Source organism: Triturus cristatus, chromosome 3_1 (assembly GCF_964204655.1).
Source record: "Triturus cristatus chromosome 3_1, aTriCri1.1, whole genome shotgun sequence".
Lineage (NCBI taxonomy): Eukaryota > Metazoa > Chordata > Amphibia > Caudata > Salamandridae > Triturus > Triturus cristatus.
The window spans coordinates 1,086,469,178-1,086,489,791 of NC_140583.1; the positions used below are offsets into that span (position 1 = coordinate 1,086,469,178).

Here is a 20,614-nt window from a genome sequence, read left to right on the forward strand (position 1 = left end):
AAGATGGAGTGGAGGAGGAGGTGCTGACCAATAATAAGCAAGGCAACGAGAGTGACGTAGGAGCCACGCAATGGTAAGTAAAGTGACATGGGAGCCATGTGGGAGCCAGCCAAAGGTAAGTAAAGGGCGCGCTCTACCCCTTTGAATTTTTTTTTTTTTAATTCAAGAGATTTCCCAAGCACAGCGCTGCACAGGCAAAACCTAAAAATTTGCTGAATTACACTGCATGATTTGTTTTTTCTTGCCACATAATTTAGCACACCTTGCCACATAGTTGATCTTCCCCTGAATAATTCCAGTGACAAACCACTGTACATTGTAGAACTTTTTTTTTAAAGAAATTATTTTCACCTTTCAAGGTATCAAAAACAGTTCAACTTTTGGCTCCTGCCCTTGGCTCAGTAAATTTCCTATAATCTGTGGTTGGCTTTAGTTACAATGTCAAATTCCTCAGTGGGCAGGATAGACTCATACTGATGGGCGCTAGAACATCGAGACTGCAAGCATGTGACCTTTACCCCAAATCCTTGTCCCTCACCACAAAATCTTGCAGGGTGATTGCTTGCTTATGTGAGGGGAGTGCATTTATGGTGAATATGGGGATAATGATGTTTTATTTTTGCCTTGGTGAGTGGGCCAGCTGTCAATAAAGGCCTTCAGAGCATAGATGGGAGTTGGTGATATTCGAGGTGGTGGGCCTGGAGGAACTGAAGCGCTTAATTCATCTCTCATTGACTTCTTTAAAAAACTGGCAATTCGGAATACCACAGTACCCTTCGAGCTTCCCCACTGCTCTGATCCCAGAAAGCATTACATCGGCACATAGTGGTGTCTGCATCTTTTCAGTGTGCTCACTAAACTTGAACCATTAAGTCCCAACTCAGGCGCACGTCTGTGCACAGGAAACACCAAATTGAAAAAAAACAGAATGGGAACCAGAGCATGGGATACTACCAAAAGAGCACAATTTCGTTTTTCTGGAAGTTTTCAAGTAGATATTATTGACACATCCATTTAAAAAAAAAAATCAAAGAAATATCACACAAGACTTTACCACACGTGAAAAAAATCTAAACTGAGTCACGGTGTAATGCATGACTGCTAACAAGAGATGGGTTGAAGTTTGCTTTATTTTAGGAGTTGTTTCTAGGTTAAAGTCTCACAGATAATGTACATTAATATCTCAATTTTTCTCATTAAGTTTGCCTTGTCCACCCAACCCAAAAATGTTTTTGATGTCCTTGCCACGATGAGGAGGAAGAAAGGTAGATTCAGATCGACACAACCAACAGATTCTCCCTAGTGAATTCTCTGCGTAGTCTGGAGAACTGAATAACGATAGCACCCGCAAGCAAAAGGAATTATAATGTATTCCCAGGAGAAGTTCCAAGCACCATGAGTGACAGGCTGGAAACAGCAGCAGAAAACCCGGGGGTGTGAAGTAAATATTGCAATCTTTGAGAACATATCAAAATCCCAATTGCCCAACGTCCCCTGCCCATCGGAGAAGAGATACAATCACTGCTCTCTAACAAGATCCATCTTTTATCAGGTATGGTTGAAGAGACAGTGTTTATTTGTACCATGGGAAAAGAGTTAGGTAGGCCTATAATGCTGGTCTGCATGTGGAACAGAACAGTGCTGCAGGGTATGTGTGTCATGGTATACCTTCTTGTGTGATTTCTTAGCAATCATCAACTGGGCAGCATGGTTGCTTTTGTCACATTTGTGATGGTGTAGCAGCTTTAAAGGAAGCCATGAAGCCCAGGTGTGTTGGTGTGAGTCTAGCACTGGGCCCCTTCTGCAGTACTGGCACCAAAAAAGAAACAAGAGCCTCCAACTCTGATTGGCTGGCATCCTAGCAGGAGCAAAGCATTAGTGCAGATTAGACCAGGCTCCACCCCAACACAAGCAGCGCATGAAAGCAAACTCTTCCTTGCAACAGAGACAGCAGCAAAACTTCAAATCAGATCAATAAACCCTCACTGAATACTGCACTGCCACCAGCACAGCATCAGCTCAAATCAACTCTGGCTGTGTGATGACAGCATCAAAACATAAAAACAGGTCTAAACTCACTAGCTGCTACCCTGACACAAGCAAAGCATCAATCCACATCAGATCAACCCTCACTGGACTTCCAACAGAGAGCAGCAAAGCCCCTGCACATAGTTTCTCTCTTTAATGGCAAAAGTAACACCAGCAAAGCATCAGAAAACATTAGACTGCAACACAAAGCATCAGACCAGCTATTCGTGCCATTGCTGTAGTTTTGACACCAACAAAGCATAGGAAATACTAGCTCCAATTGACCGCAAAGCATCAGATCGCCCCTTATTGGTTACAACCTGCCGTCCAGCAAACCACTGGATCATTTCTCATTGGTTGTATGACTTAGCAAAGCATAAGAATAGTTCTGTTCGCTTTAACTGCAGGGCTGACACAGGTTATATATCATAGCATCTCTCTTTGGCTGCAGGAGTAACATAACCTCAAGCGTCAGCCAGGGTTGGGCTGGGACAGAAAATAGTCCCTAGCACCAAAATAAAAGTGCTCCACATTGGTGAATTACAGACTAAAAGGTGGTCAATGTTTGAAAATTGGGGCAGTTTTGAACTTGTGCAGACATATTGTATAAGTGTTTGCTAGGTATGGAAGACTGCATGGATTTGAGCTTGCTGCAGATTTTCTGTTTTTTCAATAACAGGAAAATCAACAGTGAAAACCAGCCCAGCAGATCATATAACATGCACACAAAATGCCGAAAACACCAGCCCACACACTGACCTGTCAGACCAGCCCATTGGGCAACGTGCCAAGCAGGTTTTCAACAGTAAAGCTCTGTTTCCCCTCTGGCTACAATGCCAATACCAGCTATGCATCAAACCACAGCAACTCTCTCTCAGGTGGTATCGTGGGTATGAGTTTGGCAACAGAACAGGTGTGCTCACGCAACGTACCAATGGACTATTTCTTTTTAAATATCGACCTACAAATACAAGCTACTAAATCGTGACTACCGCTATATCACCAAGATATGTATGCATAGGGAAGCACAGATTTACTTTTCTTAACTCCACATCTATGTACCTTGACAACATCATTATCTTTTGCAGAACAAGTTTTTTTATTTCAGTTTTCTGACATACAACCACCCACCCTATTCCCCTGCAGCCCTGGTGCCAGCCATGCATATTACAGTTCTGCTCTCTCTTTGGTAGTGCAGTGCAGGCATTAACCAAGCAAGAGTACATTTACCACCTCTGACCGGCATGGACCCTTTCAGCACCGCTCTCTCTGGCGGCGTTGCCTAAATTGGCTAGACCCCAGTACATCCATGGCCAATGAAGCCACAGAGAGCAGAGCTGAGAGGATCCATGCCAGCCAGAGGGTATCAGCTAAGCAACAGACCAGCTCTGCCCTCTGGGACTCTTGCTCTGACCAGACTGGCCTCAGGGATGAAATCCAGGTGTGGATGTGTCAAGAGGTCAGGTTTTCAGTGCCTTCAAAATGTCCTGGGGATGAACGGTGGCTAACTTGATCCCAGCACCGACGGAACCAGGTAGGCTCCAGTTTGAAGCACCCTCTTCCAGAAGAGGTGGGTACTTCCTGGGAAGCAGTCTCTGGTCACACAGAAAATTTGGTCGGTTCTTCCAGCTACAGAAGCAGTCTAACAGAATTTACAAATACCTTCAATGCAACAAAATAACGGAATTTGGTAAAAGTTATATTCGCGAAACTGTTTTATTCTTTTTTTTCCCTTTTCTAATTGCAACAATATGCAAGCGCCTGCCCAGATACCGCTAATGCTGCGGAAGGAGCGCTGTAACTCGCCCCTAAAACAGGACAGGAAAAGGGAAATAAAGGAACTCCAAAGGCAGCACCTGGGATGGACTGTGTTTCCGACCATCCACCTCCCAACACCATTTCTGTCTATCTCCCCTCCCCCCTCCCCCACCCCTCCCCTCAACCCTTCCTGGGTAACAGATACAGTCCTCAGTAAAATATTGTCATTGTAAAATTTCATTTCGGCCTTCGCTTTCTTCTCTCCAGGCGCAGATCAGTGAAGTTGTTCCCACTCCGTCCAGTGTAGAAAGTATTTACAGGTTCACCTGGAGGGGGATCGGTGCTCTTCCCATCCCCTCAGGCGTAGCTTCTCATTGGGGGTCGGTGGAGTTTGCAGCTTTGCCTTTGTTGACATAAAATGGACGTTGGTGCGACTGCAAAAGAGAAGGGCATCGTTTTTATGAAGGGATAAGTGGCCTTTTAATTTAGACATCTGTGAAATTACAGGTGGCAAGCAGTGCATTTATTTTATTTATTAAACGCTAAATTCAGCCCATGGCAACTTGGTCCTATGACCCGCAGGGCCATACTGTGACAAACTAGGATACAAAGGGGGAATAAACTAAAGTGAAAAGTTGTAGATCTCCTTGGATCTGCAGCTTTTGATATGGAATAAGACGCATTTACAGTGCTGGGATGAAATCACGCATTTCAACATTTCTTGATGAAGCAGGCCTGATGTGCACAGACCCCTGGCCTACGGCTTTAAAGGAGGAGATCTGGACATGTCATGACAGTCCACAGGTATAAATGTGGATTCTGGGAGAAGGTAACGTGCTTGAATATTTGCCACTTTCGAGGTGGCAAAGATAGTGTAGAGGCATCCAGAGGGACAGTGGGTTTCTGCTACTCATTTTTAATATGACCAAAGTGCTAGTAACGTAATAATTCCTCTGCTCTGTTAAAGAGCAGAGCTATATTAGTAGATATTTTGTTAAAATCTAACATACATTTTATCAAACCACCCAGGTAATATATGAATACAATGTTCCACTTAGAACCATTCAGTGATCATTCAGCAGTCAACAGGGAGCCTCAAAGCGTGCAGGTCTTATTATATGATAGCAAAGAATTCAACGCAAAAATACAATCTTTCTATGTGAATTTTAGTATAGATACACAGCTAAATATTCCGTTCAAAGATAGAGGTGCTCCAGATGACAACACAGTACAAGTGTCAATTCTGACCAAATAATACAGCGCAAAACAATAAACACGTCTGTAGCCCTAACCACTAGTAAACATAAACATCATAATCCTGACATGTAATTGTTCAGGATTCAATGACATCTCACAATTAATGAGTGGCTAAGACTAGGAAATGTTGATGTTTCGACCCCAAGGACTGAATGAATGGGGTCTTCATCAGGACAAACAGCAGGTAGCAGCTTGACTAATGGATCTGGTCTTGATCATTTCAGTGGCCAGTTTCTAGGATGCACAATTCATTGCATCACATTCATTAGTCAGGTTTTTTCCTGCTCTTAGTCCTGAAAAAGAGCCAATTCACCAAATTTGCAATACCCTGAGATTAATTTTCCAGTACATGGAGCACCTGTATCTGTTTGGGGCGGGGGTAGCAGCTGTATTTCCAAGACCTTTATTTTATGCTTTCAAAATATTAAGTTAGTTAGTCAAGGGAGTACCAATAGCAACTTGGTGGCCGTTGGTGCATATTAACAGCAGGCAGACATTGGTGCACATTTTTTTCTAAGTAGACTCAGATACTGGGATATAAACAACCTTGACTCAGATAACTGGAAATTATAAATTGTGTTAGAGGTTGTATCTCTTACCGCGTGACTCTCACAATGAAGGTACATGATAACTATGTAGATCTCTGGTTTATCAACAGTGTATTATTTCATCTACTGAGACTCCAAACCTATCAACTGCGTTTTCATTTTCTAAATGGATTCAACATTTCTTGTAGATGTTCACAGTGAACTAAAAAGCCTCTTAAAACCCTATGTCTAAAGACCTATTCCTATGCATCCCACATTAGAATACCTGCATCTGCCAATGCCAGATTATGGAGAACTAAAACACACCTCAGCACTAGATTTAATAACCATTTAAGGTGCTTTATTGTGCAAAACTTGTACCAGATATCAAATATTGTGTTCCAAAACCACCAAACTAATGGAACTCTCATCAGCACTACCCTTGTTTGTCACAAACGGCACATGCCGTCATCTTGTAGTATTCAATCTTTATTACAATTCCTCAAAATAATGTATCCTACAGCCTGAACCGCCCCAAGTAAAATGTGTATATCCATACCAAACTCACACCACTGACCATCAAAATTAACACAGAATATTAACTGTAGTGAAGAGTTCTACACTAAAGTACTTGAGTCAGTACGTCACACCTACCGTGAATGTTTGGAAATAAATTACATTTGTGTTTCAGGTTGGTTCTTAACACCTACTAGGACTCCATACCATTCTGTTTTTACACTTTAAAAGCAATTACTCCTAAATTAAACAAAATACATGCAGTAACACAGACACAGCAGAGTCTGGGCTCTTCCAGACGCCTGCTGTGCTTTTATGCTCAGCTAAGTAGCACCCACAGCGAACAGGCAAGCACTCTACTATTACTGATGTTGGATATGAATTGGTTCTTTCGAGTTAAAATACATAATTTCTTTTGAATAACTTATTAGGTTTAGACACTTGTTGGATTTCACAAAAACACCCCAAAAAATATTATTACTTGTCTCAAAATACTTCTAAAATCACATTTATTTAACAGTATCCGGGTACCGAGTGTCATTTTGAGTGAGCGTAATGCAAAATTCAAAAGGCTGAGAAGGACCCACAGGTGGAATTTCCTCCACCAAATGTAACTATTTGATTTCTAATGTACCACTTAGCAGTATATACAGACAATCGTACGATAAACGAAGATCATCAGACTTTGATCTGTTAGGGTAGAGATCAAAATAATTTAAATTAGGCATGGTGGACACCTGCCGCTGCATAGAGATGATGCGCACTGTCACACTATGCTTCACAGCGCATCGTTAAGTGTGCGTGTCGGGTGCAGAGTGAGACAGGGCTCCATTTTACTGCAAATGTTCAGTTCCAAGTGCAAGCGTGTGTTGACACCAGCACTGGAAACAGTGCATTAGTGAAACAAAGACCTGCTCTTTGAAGCCACCGGTCCACTTTTCAATGTGCAAGCAGCAATCGGGCCTGCATTTCATAGGGGGCGAAGATCCCCCTCAGACGGCGGCAGTGAGTGACTATACCGTTCTACAGACAGATGTCTGGCGGGAGGGCAGAATGAGGGTCCTTTGGTCCTCACAGACCCCTCCCAACCACACACTCTGACAGATTGCCACCTCCATGTGTTACACAGTCAGTGCTTCTTCTGACGGAGTCTGTAATATGGCGCAGGTGCAAGGGCAAAAGGTGTCCTCATTTGCAAGGGGCCACTGACCAGGGGCAAGATGGATTAGGACATTTCACAAGACAATCAGATTTGACAGCTCCTTCAAAATCCAAAGTATTTGCCATTATCACCAAATTCAAACTCAGGCCCTTCAGAATAAATTATCACAATCGCAATAGGTCATGTGGCTCATTGTCAATCTTGTAATTTTTATACTCCGCTTCGCATGCTTATTCAAATTTTCAAGCCTCAGCTTACCAGCAGACTCTGCTTGGAAGACTTCCATGTCTGGGTTTGTGGCTTGGCGGTCTGGTGTCTTGTAATCATGGGGTAAGCTAGAAGAGAAATAGAAAACATTATTGAAATGTCAAGTGGGGGGTGTTAGCACGAGGGACTGGGAAATTGTGAAATTTTAGGATCACTGACAGAACATCGTTAACAAATATATTGTATGGACAGAAAATCATGTCAAAAATATCGAGGGCCAATATATTGAGATGGTAATTGCAAATAGGTAAGCATAGATTTAGTATTCTCAACTCTACTTTGAAGATAGATATACCGTCCAGGTACATATATGTGGAGCTATATATAGCAAAACTTTGCTTACCAATAAAAACTTGCATTCATGATATTTTTGTCCTCGATATTCTAGACACAATGTTTTGTCCACGTGATATTTTTTCTCTAAATACTGAAATATCAAGTAGTCCTACTGTATATTGTTTTTAGTTTTTTAAATCTTCGACAAATTTGTTATTGTAAAAAAGACATAACAGGTGGAAAATTCTGCCAGCTGTCGAACTTTTAGAAAGAAAACTGAGAAAAAGCTACTCAAAAGGAGTAATAAATATCATCTGCAAATAGTTTATTTTAAACTAGAAATTGATAAAAATATCCCATTAAAACAGATTTTTGATGGAGAAAGTGTAGTAAAACCTACTTTAAATAGAAAAAAATCCACTAAAAGTAAGATAGATTTTGCTTCAGAATACGAAGCAGGATATACTGTTAACAAAAAGATAATGTGGGAAAATTATCTCGCTTAATATTTAGCCAGAAATATCAGTCTTTACGTAAAGCTGAGCAGAGTACAGAAGGTCAAAAGTGGTGTAGTTGACATTGCTTTAATTATTGTCTTGCACACAACATCTGAAACCATTGGCTAATGGCGGAGAATTAGTCATTCACCTGCAGACCATTGTGCTATCTGGAATGAGCTAAGGTGATCTTGACAGAAATGCTGGAGCAATTGCTATATGGAATAAAATATTTATCAGCTGTACTTACATCTGAGGGAGGCAAATCGAATACACTGCCCCGATATAACTATCACTTTATTGAACTACACTGGAAGCAAGGCTGTTAGAAGGGGAGGGCAGACAGGCAGTGTGGCCCAGGGCCTGGGTTTTTTTCAGGGCCCTGCCTTCTGCTGCAAAATTAACTTACATATCTGTACTGCATAATTAGTAATGATGAGATCGCCAAACAAGGCAGGGCCACTAGATGGCACCAGATGCTGAAGTTGCCTTGTTGTCTTATTAATATAGTGAAGGTAGAACATTATGAGGGGTCACAAAAGTTGTTGTGACCCGTGCCCCTCAAAAATCTGACAGGCCTGACTGGAGTGGCCTTTCCCATTTAACATCTACTCCCAAAACACCATGCTATCTTCTACAGTCAGGCACCCCTGGCTCAGAATCAGTGATGGAGAGCCAAGGTATGGCTTTGAAAAACAACAACATTAATCCATCAATAACAAAGATGGGTTTTAATTAAAGAAAATCAGGGAACAATAAAGCTATCAGTGTCAGATAATTAACCATATTGTTTGAACCGTTTACGTTCCTCCATCTAAAAATTGCATGGTTCAGAAAAAGTATGCACCAGACCCACTTTGGAGCACCACGTGGCATGCTAGTGATTCACTGTTCTTTCTGTTAGGTTCCTTAAGGGTTGTAGGGATAATGGCTGGACTAGACAGAAGGACCGGGCAGTCCGGCTTAATCCACCTGAAGCTGTATGCAGGGCTTAAAGTGGAATGAAAAAACTAGGTGGTCTTTCAAAGGGGCGTGGCCAATACAGTTAAGGGCGTGGCTTAAAAACATGCAAGCTAAAAATCTGTGCTTAGCACAGTGTGCTGCCCGACTGGTATTTTGTTGCTTCTGTCATTACATCCAGATAGATAATGCAATGAGTAACATTACGCCTACAACAAGTCAGGGCTATTGACTTTGTCAATGGTTGTTAGTTGCATAAGATAAATAAGCAACAACTATGGCTTCATTGTATAGCATATTGAAAATGCTTCAGTTCTGAAATGATGAGACTGAAAGAACCATAACGAGTCTCTTTGAAGTTACCTCAAAGGCAGTGAAGAGTGGTACTGCTGCAGAGCTAATGTTTTTTTCACCCTGAGAGCAAAAAAAGAGAGCCCGATAGGGACTCGTCTCAAAACCTGCTTTTTAGAACTGCTGGTGCTGAGCACTAGCAGGACCCAGCCCACTTGAAGCCCTGGCAGTATGCTAGATGTGTGGAGTAAAAGAAATGCACAGAAAGGATGGGACAAGCTAGGCAACCAGGCTTACTGCTGTACAGGCTGCTCTCCGTCTGCTTGGTTACTTCAGAGGTCACCTGGCCCATGTTCTGGTATGGATACGAGACTGAACCGGAGGCTGAGGGATGAATAAACAGAGGGTTACGTATTGTTCATGGACAAACCTGGCATTTCTGATCGTCAAGAGAGGGTGGAAGGAAGCCGACAAGAGAAGCAAAATGGACGAATGGGAAGAGACAGGAGGAAGAAGGGTGAAGCAGAAAGGAGGTGCCACCGAGGAATCCCCCCCCTTTTTTTTGTACATGCTATAAATCGGATGAGGTACTGTTGATTATTAATTACGTGATGTTGGCATGCCTCGCACTGCAGTTTAATTTCTTTCATGAGTACCATCACACTGGCATAAGAAATGTAAGTCGAGCCTGGGCAGCACATGCGCTGCTCTGCGAGGCATGCTGTATTGAGGTATAGCATATAAGCTCTGCCTATTTCCCGTCCATCTTTTCTATTGTCTCCTGTTGCTGTCCTTTCTAAATCATTGCTTTTCATTCGTGAATAGGCTTGATAGTCCCTCCTTGGCACCGCCTTGTCTGCATTTGCAACCTCCCATAAGGACTGGACTTTTTACTTGTGCTGTTTTCGGTCTGCTTTATGTAGTAGGTGAGCAATATTTTCTTTAATGATCTTCCCCTATTCAATCCACATCACATCACGCGGCCACATTTATGTTGTTATTAGTAATGTATTTATTTACTTTACAGCGCGGTCCACTTTCACTTTAGCGGCTACGCTTATTTAGTTATTTAATTTACAGGGTGGTCCACTTTCACTTTAGGGGCAGTGCTTATTTATTTATTTTACAGCGCGGGCCACTTTCACTCTAGTGTATTTTTTTCTTTTTGGTGTGAAAGCGTCCCATATTGTGCTTTCCCTTTAATGTTGGCCGCACCCCTTTCTTTAGATGCTGCTCACAGTACCCTGAATATGGCGAGCAGCGTCTAAAGAAAGAGGTGCGGCCAACATTAAAGTAGTCTTGCATTGAGAGAGTTTGAGCTTTTGGCATTAGAAATAACAATGCCTTTTATATATGTGTTTTTTTAAAAACATATAAATAAAAGGGATTGTCATTTACAATACCAATAGCTTATACTCTAGCAAATGCGAGACCTATTGCATTGAAAATGCTTGTTATTTACGATGCTTTGAACGGTAGGCTTTCTGTATGGAGCACTATATTAAAACACATTTGCATTATTATTATGATTAGTATTATTATTATAATGTCACAAAGCATGAGGGTGCAAGTGCGCTGTAAAACATTTTTTATCATTTAATATATTTGTAAAAGCTAAGTACTGCATGCTGGCATCCGGCATGTGATACAAGTTACTTAGTCAATCAGGAAGCAGCTTAGTCACATGCAGTATCGAAAATATTTGGCTCTTCGGGAAAAGCAGCTCACTGCTGGGCTAGTTAAGGCCTTGAGACAAGAACCCTGAAGGGTTCATGTTGCTACAGCTGTGGCTACTATGGGCAGGACAGTGCCGGGAAGACCCAGCATTGGTTTGTATGGGCCGGACAGTGCCACAGAGCCCCAGCGGTGGCTCGTCAACGCGGGTCAATGCCTGGTAGCCCCAGCGGCAGCTCATATGGGCCGGACAGCAGGGTTGGTTTGGGATTAAAAATCGGCCCAGGCACGCTAAAAAAAAGTGGCGCACATTTGCATATTGCCTTTCCGCAAAACACTGCTTTAGCAAAGTTTTATAAAACAAGGGTGAAAGGGGGTCTCTGACAGAGGCATTTTTTTAAACTTTACTAAGTTAAAAAAAATGCTCTGGTTAGTTCACACTGGTGAAACACACCTCAAAACAAGTGCTGCCACTTCAGCTCCGGCCCCCTGCCCCCGCTCAATATACATAAATTAATGGGCCGGCCCAGCGAGAGAAGGGGAGTGACACCTCTGCCCGTTGATTAAAGGGAGGTTATGGACGCCCATCCGCCTCCAGAAAGGCCCATCAGGCACCCGCTGGGCTGAACAACACAGACACGGCCCAAATCTACCCCACCAGGCTGCCCAAAAAAGCAGCCAACAGCTGGAACTCGGGTACCAGCCCCTCGGCCATTGCCCGAGTGCCCACCTTACCAATCCGACCCTGCCGGACAGTGCCTGGTAGCCCCAGCAGCGGCTCGTCAGGGCGAGACAGTGCCTAGGAGCCCCAGCGGCGGTTTATCAGGGCCGGGCAATGCCTGGGAGCCCCACCGTTGAATGGAGGGCGGAGACCTGACTTCTCCACTACTAAGGGTGAACTAAAAGGTCAGGATGGGCCTTTGGCCATCTCCAAGGACCGAGATTATAATAAGGTGGTATGATAAGCAAAGAAACCCTGTTAAAAGGACATATAATCCACCGACAGAACAAACTTTTAGCTGCAGATTCTGAAGAAAGACTGTTGCATTTTATTAATTTCCTGAGAAATGTTGCTATGGTGAGCTTCCCTGCATTGTCTGGCAACGGTATATTGGACTGCACTCAAAAGGCCGCACACAGAGAGCAGCTATTTTATTCATTATTTGTAACAGGAGACCGCCTTAGTCTACATGGCTGACGAGAGAAAGGATACAACTACTATAAAAGAATACACAGACGTACAAATTGTTTATTCTATTTACGTAATTTAGCTAAATGCTTTATTTCACACTCAAAGTCTAAAGCTTAATCTGTGTAAGATTATCTTAAAATCACGCAGATTTACTTTGCCGCACAGTCTGAGCTTCGCAAAATCAACCCACAAGATTAGTTGGCAAAAAAACATTGTAAAATGGATACGACAGGAATTGTTTTGTGGCCAGTAATTGCGAATGTTGAACATTAAACACTATTTATAACCTACAGCATTTGCAGACTTTTTTCCACCTGGAGACAAACGTACATGCCCCATTGCTGAAAAGGTATAAATTCTGGAAATTTCATAAAAATTGCAAAATGTTGAATTCAATTTTGCAAAGAGTTTGGAAGCAAAGTGTTCTGCTAGTGCAGCTCGCTCAACGTCAGAACCTCGGGATTCACGCTGTTGCACGTGTTTTAAATTGTTTGGGTGTGATTTAACTGAGTTCATAAAAGACAAACTGAGTGCAGATTTGTGAGGGGTACTAGGATTCACCAGCCTGTCTGACGCAGCCCCCTATTCGTACACAGAAGATGGGCATGCTTCATCCATAAGATGTATATCATGCGAGTCAGCCATCTTCGGAGACCCAGCAAATCTAATTTTACTCTTCAAGCGTCGTCTTTGGCAGCCTTTTTACAGGTAATTTATTGTAAACATCTGCCCTCTTGTGGCTAGTTGTGGTAGTGACTGAAGCTACCGTAATGGCACCGGGTTTCTACACTAGGGGTGGGCGGAATTTGCGTAGTCGTGCTATGCAAAGCTCCGCGAAACGGTAAAAAATCTCTGCGAGCACGCAAACATTCTGCTAACTCACGGAATTGCTTGTTCGCAATGCTTTTTTCCTGTTCGCGAATGCTGTTTGCGTGCTCGGGGGGAAATATCTTGTGAACACACATTTTTGAAAGCGCGAACAAGCAGAAAATTCTGCGTTCTCCGCGGAACACGAAATTTACCACCCAGGCCTATTCTGCATGCATGCAATCTAGACAAGGCCTGCTTGGGACTTCAGTGGCCAATAGCGATCTGCTATCAGCTCCAGGGGGCGAAGTGATGTCACTTCTCTCTTTAACTACATTTTATGGAACACATTTGGAAGTGCGTGGGGGGGATAATAGCACAGGGAGATAGAGGAACAAGGAACAAGAAGACAAAAAGCACATAAGCGAAAACAAGCACAGGAATAGAATCAGATCTGACACATACGGCATAGCAAGCAAGATGTGTGGATGTTCTGCTAGGCTGCCGGCTTCAACGCGCAGAGGACCGGTTATTGTGCCTTGTTTGGTGCAGTGACACATAACATGAATGGACCAAGGGTAGGTACAAACTGTTCTGAGAAACCGCGGACATTGTGTTACCTGAATTATCCTCTAGTGTCTGGATGGGTGAGGACTCCCACTGCCTGAGGCTGTTGTAAGGCCCTAAAAAGCGAGCGCAAAAGCAGAGTTGAGGCACAGCTTGTTCATCAATCATGCGCATTTACCCCATGTAGCTCAATAAAGGTACACCTCCAAAAGCATAATTGCTGGAGGGCATTTTTGCAGCTCCTGTCACTCAAAACATTTAACCCTAACTCTGCTGGCATATCCAGCATGTAGGAGCAACCATACGGTGGCCCATTGCCCCAACATATGTAAAATGTCCTCCATTTTTAACCCTGAGACTTCATTGCATGCATTAGCAAAACGGCAGGTTGACATACAAAACACAAGGGCACAGGAAGGAGAATAGTAGTAAGGGGGCGGGTCTAGTGCCACTGAGATGAGATGTACAGGGAGAGGGCACAGCTTTTACAGAACCAGAAAATTAGGTACCAGGACACCCTAGGTTAACGGTTGCGCTTTAAAAGTTAAACTAACATAACACTGGCAGAGCTCGATAGTGAGGCACTTAGGGATGGGAGTGGTGAGACAAAACAACATCTGATGAAAAGAAGGACTTGGCATTATTCATGTCAGCATACCACATCACACTTCTTGACAGACAAAAATATATAAATATTTTTTTAATTCTACCCAGGGAAAAGTCAAAACATTTTATGGACCAACACAACATACCGTTTGTTAAAAGCAAAAAGACTACCTCAACATATTAAAAGCAATGACAGGTTTTTGAAAAATAGAGAAAGAAGATAAGGACAGACCTGGATCGACTGTCCTTAGGTTGAAGAAAAGACAATTCTTATGCTGCAAGCTAGTGGTGGACCAAATTGCTACCCTAGGCTTGACTGCTTTTTAGGTCAAGCCTGGACAGCGCATGTGCTTCTCTGCGAGACATGCTGTATTTGAGTATAGAGTTGAAGCTCAGCCCACTGTCCGCCCATATTTGTCACTGGCTTGTGTCACTGTCCTTAATAAATGCTGGCTTCTGATTCGTTAATAGGCTTGTTAGACCCTCCTTAGTACTGCCTTGTCTTCATTTGTAACCTCCCATGAGGACTGGCCCTTTCAAATCTGTTGTTACACGGTATGTCTTATTTAGTCTGTTCGCACTAGATTCTTTAATGAGTTTCTTCTACTGCAGGCATGACATACTTTCCTGCAACACTTAGCGAGCCCTGCCCGCTGTCACCTTCCAAGCAGCCCAGGACAATGGCGGGCGCTTCTTTGAAGTGAAATAGGTCTCGCATTTACAAAAGTTTGACCTATTGGCCTTGTAAATGCCAATGCCTTTTATTTATGTGGTAACTATGAAAACAGAAACAAAAGGCATTGTCATTTACAATGCAAATAGTTACACTCTCACAAATGTGAACCCTATTGGATTGCAAATGCATGTTTATGGTCTGGCTTGACAGCGCACCGGTCCACAGACAATTATGTGAGAACCACCAGGAGAGGAGATTTGACTCCGCACACACTTTGGAGCCTCAGGAGTATATGTTTGGATGGGGCAGAAGTTGTGTGCTTCCACAAAAAAAGTGCTTGTCCTCCACACAGGTGTGATCATTTTACCTGTCGATCTGACTGAGCTTGAACTTTTAGGGGACACACATGCCCCTGGGATGCTATTTAAGTGGTAGATAACTAGATAATAGGTGGTGTTTTTCTCTGGCCTCTGGCAGCAGCACAGATGGGAGAAGGCAGTCATTAATGTGCATAGATCCTTCGGTCTGGCTTGACAGTGCATTCATAAGCCAGACCTTTTGGTGTTGCCCATGCTTGCTTTCTTATGTGGTTTGCTCCAGAAGGTAACATTTTGCCTGGAACATTAAATATCCTTGCAACGCATTCTTGGTGTCTCCAGGGCCCTTGCTGTCCTCATTCACCTGCATCAAAACTGACGTTTTCACCATCTTCCTCTCTGTCCGAAAAAAATCCCCTTTCCACATCCATCTCTGTGACATCCCTCTTCAATGTAATTTAGTTTTCCCGCCTCATACAAGGACCTCTTCGGCATTTGTAACCCTGTTGTAGTGTACATTCTTGTTGCTATGTCGGGAACTTTGCTACTTCCAGGCTTGGTCTGGGCCATAGAAATACCCAAACCTTTGCCCAGACGCAAGGACTCCAACATCACACCCAATGCTTCAGCAGTAACGTTCTTTTTTGACTCACCATTTTTTAAATGAGTACTTTTTATTTGCCGCTGTACATGTACGAGGAGACCGTGAGACGCTTTCGTTATCATTTGGGGGGGGGGAGTACTCTATTAAACTTGGCAAAAAATGTTAAGAATCCCAGGTAAATAATATTTTTTTGTTTTGGGGCATTTATTCTTCTTTTTGCATCCTAGAGCCGCCGTGTGGCGTTTTCTGTAGAGTCACAAGGCAGCGGTGTACAGTCACGTATAAGGAACGAGCTAAGGTTTGTAAGCAGAGTCACAAATTCAACATATTTTTAATAATATTTTTCTTTCATCGTATTCTACAAGAGTGCAGGGAGGCCAGTGGTCCTTGGGTAGGAATGAAAGAAGGGAAGGCAATGTCCCTAGTGTCGATAGAAGGTTCTGGAAAGGTCGGCAATGTTACCGCAGGCAGGTATTTGAAGGCTGTTTGCCTGCTGCCACTGTGCGCGCAAAAAGCTACTCAACACCCGTCTGCTCTGAAGTCATTTGTACTCCGTGCAAGAACCCTTTAAAACACCCGAGGTGCGCGTTACAGGAAGTACCGACGAATTAATTTCAAAAGACATCTGCTTAGAGCATTTTCTGAAATGAGGAGGGAAGCTGCCTGGCAGCCGGCGCCAGAACTCTGCCCGTGATATCGAACCTCATCCCTCGCCTCCCAGAACGAACGCTTATGTTTTTCGAGTTTTCTCGTGGCACTGTTCCCGCGAGACAGATTTGCAAATTGCAATTTTCGTTTTGAATCTGCATATGTAAATTGTGGGAAAATGAGCCTCCTCAAAGGAAAATATGAAGTTCCTTTGGCTCATGAAGTTAGTCGTCGTAACTGCGACTCTCGCTGGAGAAAGTTTCCCGACTGTGGATAGATCGCAGGCCCGGTCTGCGTTCATAGGGCCCCCGGGGATGGGGCTCTCCATGTCTGGGTAGAGGCGGGCAAGCCATCGGAGGCTTGGGGCAGCTGAGCCAAGGCCTGGCCATGGGTCTGACTTGAATCCAGGAGACAAAGTATGGCTGCGAGTCTGCGACAGTGACAGAACCATCGTCCCTTCTGAACCTAAACGCACTTTCTTGTTTGCATTTAATTACAAATGCAAGTTGCGGGAAGTAGAAAGAAACCCGCAGAGTTCATATTTAACCTGCGCTCATACAGTGCAGCAGCTCTTCTTCACTGAGCAGGACGTCGTTTGTTATTTTATTAAAAAAAAGGGGAAAATGAAAGACTCTATGGGGCAGGCTCCCTGATGTGGCTTTCCCTTTAATTGTGCCTCGAAGCTGAGCCGAGCCAGTCTGGGCCCTAGCGAGGTCAAAGCCCACTGATCTGTACATGTGGGTGAATATTTCATATCGAAGGTTGGGTATGGGCCTGATGTGTCATACCTGTTATATCTATCGTGTCATATCCATGATCTGAACTGTAACTCCTTTGTCAACGTGTGCCTAACAAGGTACCTCTATGACCACATACTTACAAATTCTGTATTTTTCTCTGAAGCTTGTTTATTCGCAACTGCAAGGGGCTGTACTTGATCTGTGGTGTGATTCACCACAACAGCTGCTAGAGGTACCAGCCATTGTCTTATTGGGCACCCTGGGACCTGAAAGCTCACTTGGCTTCACACACATACCATTCCCGTGACCGTCCCTTGGTGTCTCACTCTCGAGCTCTGTCTTTGGGCTGTCTCCCGTGGCCTAATGTCCCACTCATTGCCTTATACTACAGAGTTGACCTCATATGACACAGCTGAAATATCATACGTGCAGGCCATACTTGTACACTGGGAGTCATCTCTGGGAAACAGACACACTCTCTTTAAATATACCCTATTAGACATGTGGCCTGCTTACGGTGCAATCTGTACGGTAGGTTGCCTGATATGAAACGTCCATGCCAGGTATCACTTATGAGATGCTTTATCACACTGCTACAGGTATGTCATTTTATTTTTAGTAGATCACAAACACAGCGCTTCCCACAGGGAAAGCGTCCCCTAATCACACTGCCTTGTTCCCATTCGGGAAGTATCCAAAGTTCACCAATCTCAATGGCAAAAACGTTTGCCTAACCTTAGTTGATGTTTGAATTAAGTTACTGGAAACATGGCGGCCACTTCGGACGCGCTACAGCGTGTTTGCGAGGACCGACACCATCTCTGAGCTCAGTACCCCTGAAGAAGGGCAACCAGCCCAAAATGCATTGGGATCGTTACATTGTTCCGTTGGTTGATCTACAGATTCATGGATACATCTGAAATTCTTTAATTTCATTTCGCATGGAAACAAATGAAAAAGAAACTTAATTCAAGCATCAACTAAGTATCGTCAAAAGTTTTTGCCATTGAAATTGGGGGACGCTTTCCCCGTGAGAAGCGCTGTGTTTGTGTAATCCGCCATGCATCAGATCAGAAGGCTATACCCTACCATACGCAAAGACAGAATAAGTCAGGAACCAAAGTGAAACAAGTGAGTGCATCAGCCAACCTGTTGAGTTCTTTAGGAGAGCCTCATTAATTCAGCTATGTACTGAAAGAAATACTAAGGACAAGGTTTATTAGGGAGTAAAAGGAGAAGTAAATAGAGACTGTAAGGAAATACAAAAAGATAGCTCAGGCAATTGTCTATAGGCACATTAAATACATATTAGACTATTCAATGTTTCTGCTTGTTTACAACCACACAACCCACACCCATTTCTAAACTTAGTTGTGTGTGAGCAAAGGGGAGAGGCTCCCACTGCTGAAGTGACATCCCAGTAAAGCACATGGTAACAAACTGAAAACATGACCTTAGGTGTGCAGAATAACTGTGGCCGGTGTATCAAAATAATCTTTGTTCTCAGGGTGGAGCCTGCTCATGACTGCAGTGCAATCAAGGTTAACTGTAATTCTTATACTGTTATTATATGGACATGATGTGATTACCTACAAGAATATATTCTTCAAGAAACAGAAAAAAATCCAATAAATTCTAAATCAATTCAAAGGTCCACAGGGGTGATATCACCAAAAATATAGATATACCAGAAGGGGCATCATATGGCCTTTGGCCCTTCACTGCTGTCTAGGGAGTGACATCATGCAACAACCGATTCTAACAAGAGGCCCCATATATATATATTTTCTTAAGAATCTCTATTGAAATTTTTTTAATGAGCCATTTGAACAAACACAGAGGAAAAAGGCCAGGCAGACAGATAATAAAGTGGGCAGAAGTTAAAACTGTGCTTCCTTCTCAAAGATCGGAAGTCACGTGGCTTACAGCAACACTGGAGTTAGGAATACCCATCTGCACCTAAGTAACCCCCATTACATAACTGCACATTTTGAAAAACGCTGGACTCACCAACGACGTGTTTTTTATGCTAAAGCATTTAGGGAAACTAGCACCTGTTAACATACGTGCAGTTTGCTGGTTAAGTGCATTGTTTTAACAAACAATAGATAACCATCATACTGTCTCTGACATTAAAAACCAAACAAACTTTTATTTACTTATAAATCTCGAATGAAGCTGTGCATTTTAATCTGTCTGAACATGTAAATCTATTCACAATTTAATGTTATTGTGTAATAGGCACACTTAACAGGAACACCGATTTTAATGATTTATGTTTGGACACGTAGATGGCTGAGTAAATTATTCCCATATAGTAATCCGTTCGTAAATAACTAAATTCACCTCTACATTTTGACTTTGGTCCAAGAGCACGCTATCACATATTTCTACACACAAATTAAAACTGAAATCAATGTGAAATCTTTCTACACTGTCTTTTCTCCAAAATTGGTTGACTAACTAAATACTTGAATCAATTACAAATAAAATATTGTCTCACATCGATACTTCCTATGCAGTCTTCTTCTCTTTTTCCTGTTTGTTTTTCAATGCCGCCCTGGAGAATTTCCCTTTCAAATTTGGGAACTCCAATTTTGCAGTGTGACCTAGAAACAGGTTTTTAACTGTCTCACCGGCCTCATCTTTTTCAAAAATCTCTTGCAAATCCATCAATAAATGGAGGTGCTTTGTATTGGTTTGTTCAGCTGTCATTCACATTTTGCATCTGCCCACCAGAGCATACAGAATGAGGCAGTGAGTAAACCTATTTCATTCACTGTCTGACTTGCACTGTGAACAACAGCATATTTCCTGAGCACATTGGGCTGAAAAATAGTGCGCACTGCCGGGTTAGGACACACCTTTATATTTTACATATGTTCATATTTTTGCCATTGCATATATATATATATACATGTGTGTGTGTATGTGAGTGTGTGTGTGTGTAGTACCTATTGGCGGTTGCCAGTAGGTAGGAATAGTAAGGACCATGTTTCCATAGGAAAAGCGTTTTTGACTTGCCTATATCTTTGTGTGTGTGTGTGTGTATATATATATACATAAACACATCAAAAGTTCGTTCTCGAATTAAAACCCACTCTCAAAACAGGTTCTCTTGTGGTTTATGACGATGACAACAGACTCAGCAGTTTACATGGAAAATTACTCTTCAGGCCTAACGCGTTTCGAGATCCCCGCCCTTGGTTACAGGCTAGTGCATGATGGATCTGCAAGGCTGTAT

General features: G+C 42.9%; 1 protein-coding gene across 4 annotated transcripts in view; it reads right to left on the reverse strand.

The window, feature by feature from the left end:
* Window positions 1-1,112: 1,112 nt before the first annotated feature.
* The window catches only part of TRIM29 (tripartite motif containing 29), a 60,839-nt gene continuing 41,337 nt past the window's right edge, over window positions 1,113-20,614 (reverse strand). For 2 of the 4 annotated variants that reach the window (XM_085645950.1, XM_085645952.1), the window contains 4 exons: window positions 13,833-13,895; window positions 9,837-9,923; window positions 7,507-7,583; window positions 1,113-4,220 (listed from right to left, as the gene is read on the reverse strand). In XM_085645950.1, coding sequence (XP_085502076.1) covers window positions 4,158-4,220; window positions 7,507-7,583; window positions 9,837-9,923; window positions 13,833-13,895 — 290 coding nt within the window. In that variant the 3' untranslated portion in view covers window positions 1,113-4,157. The remainder of the gene's footprint in view (window positions 4,221-7,506; window positions 7,584-9,836; window positions 9,924-13,832; window positions 13,896-20,614) is intronic. The other 2 variants (XM_085645953.1, XM_085645951.1) reach the window with 1 other exon arrangement.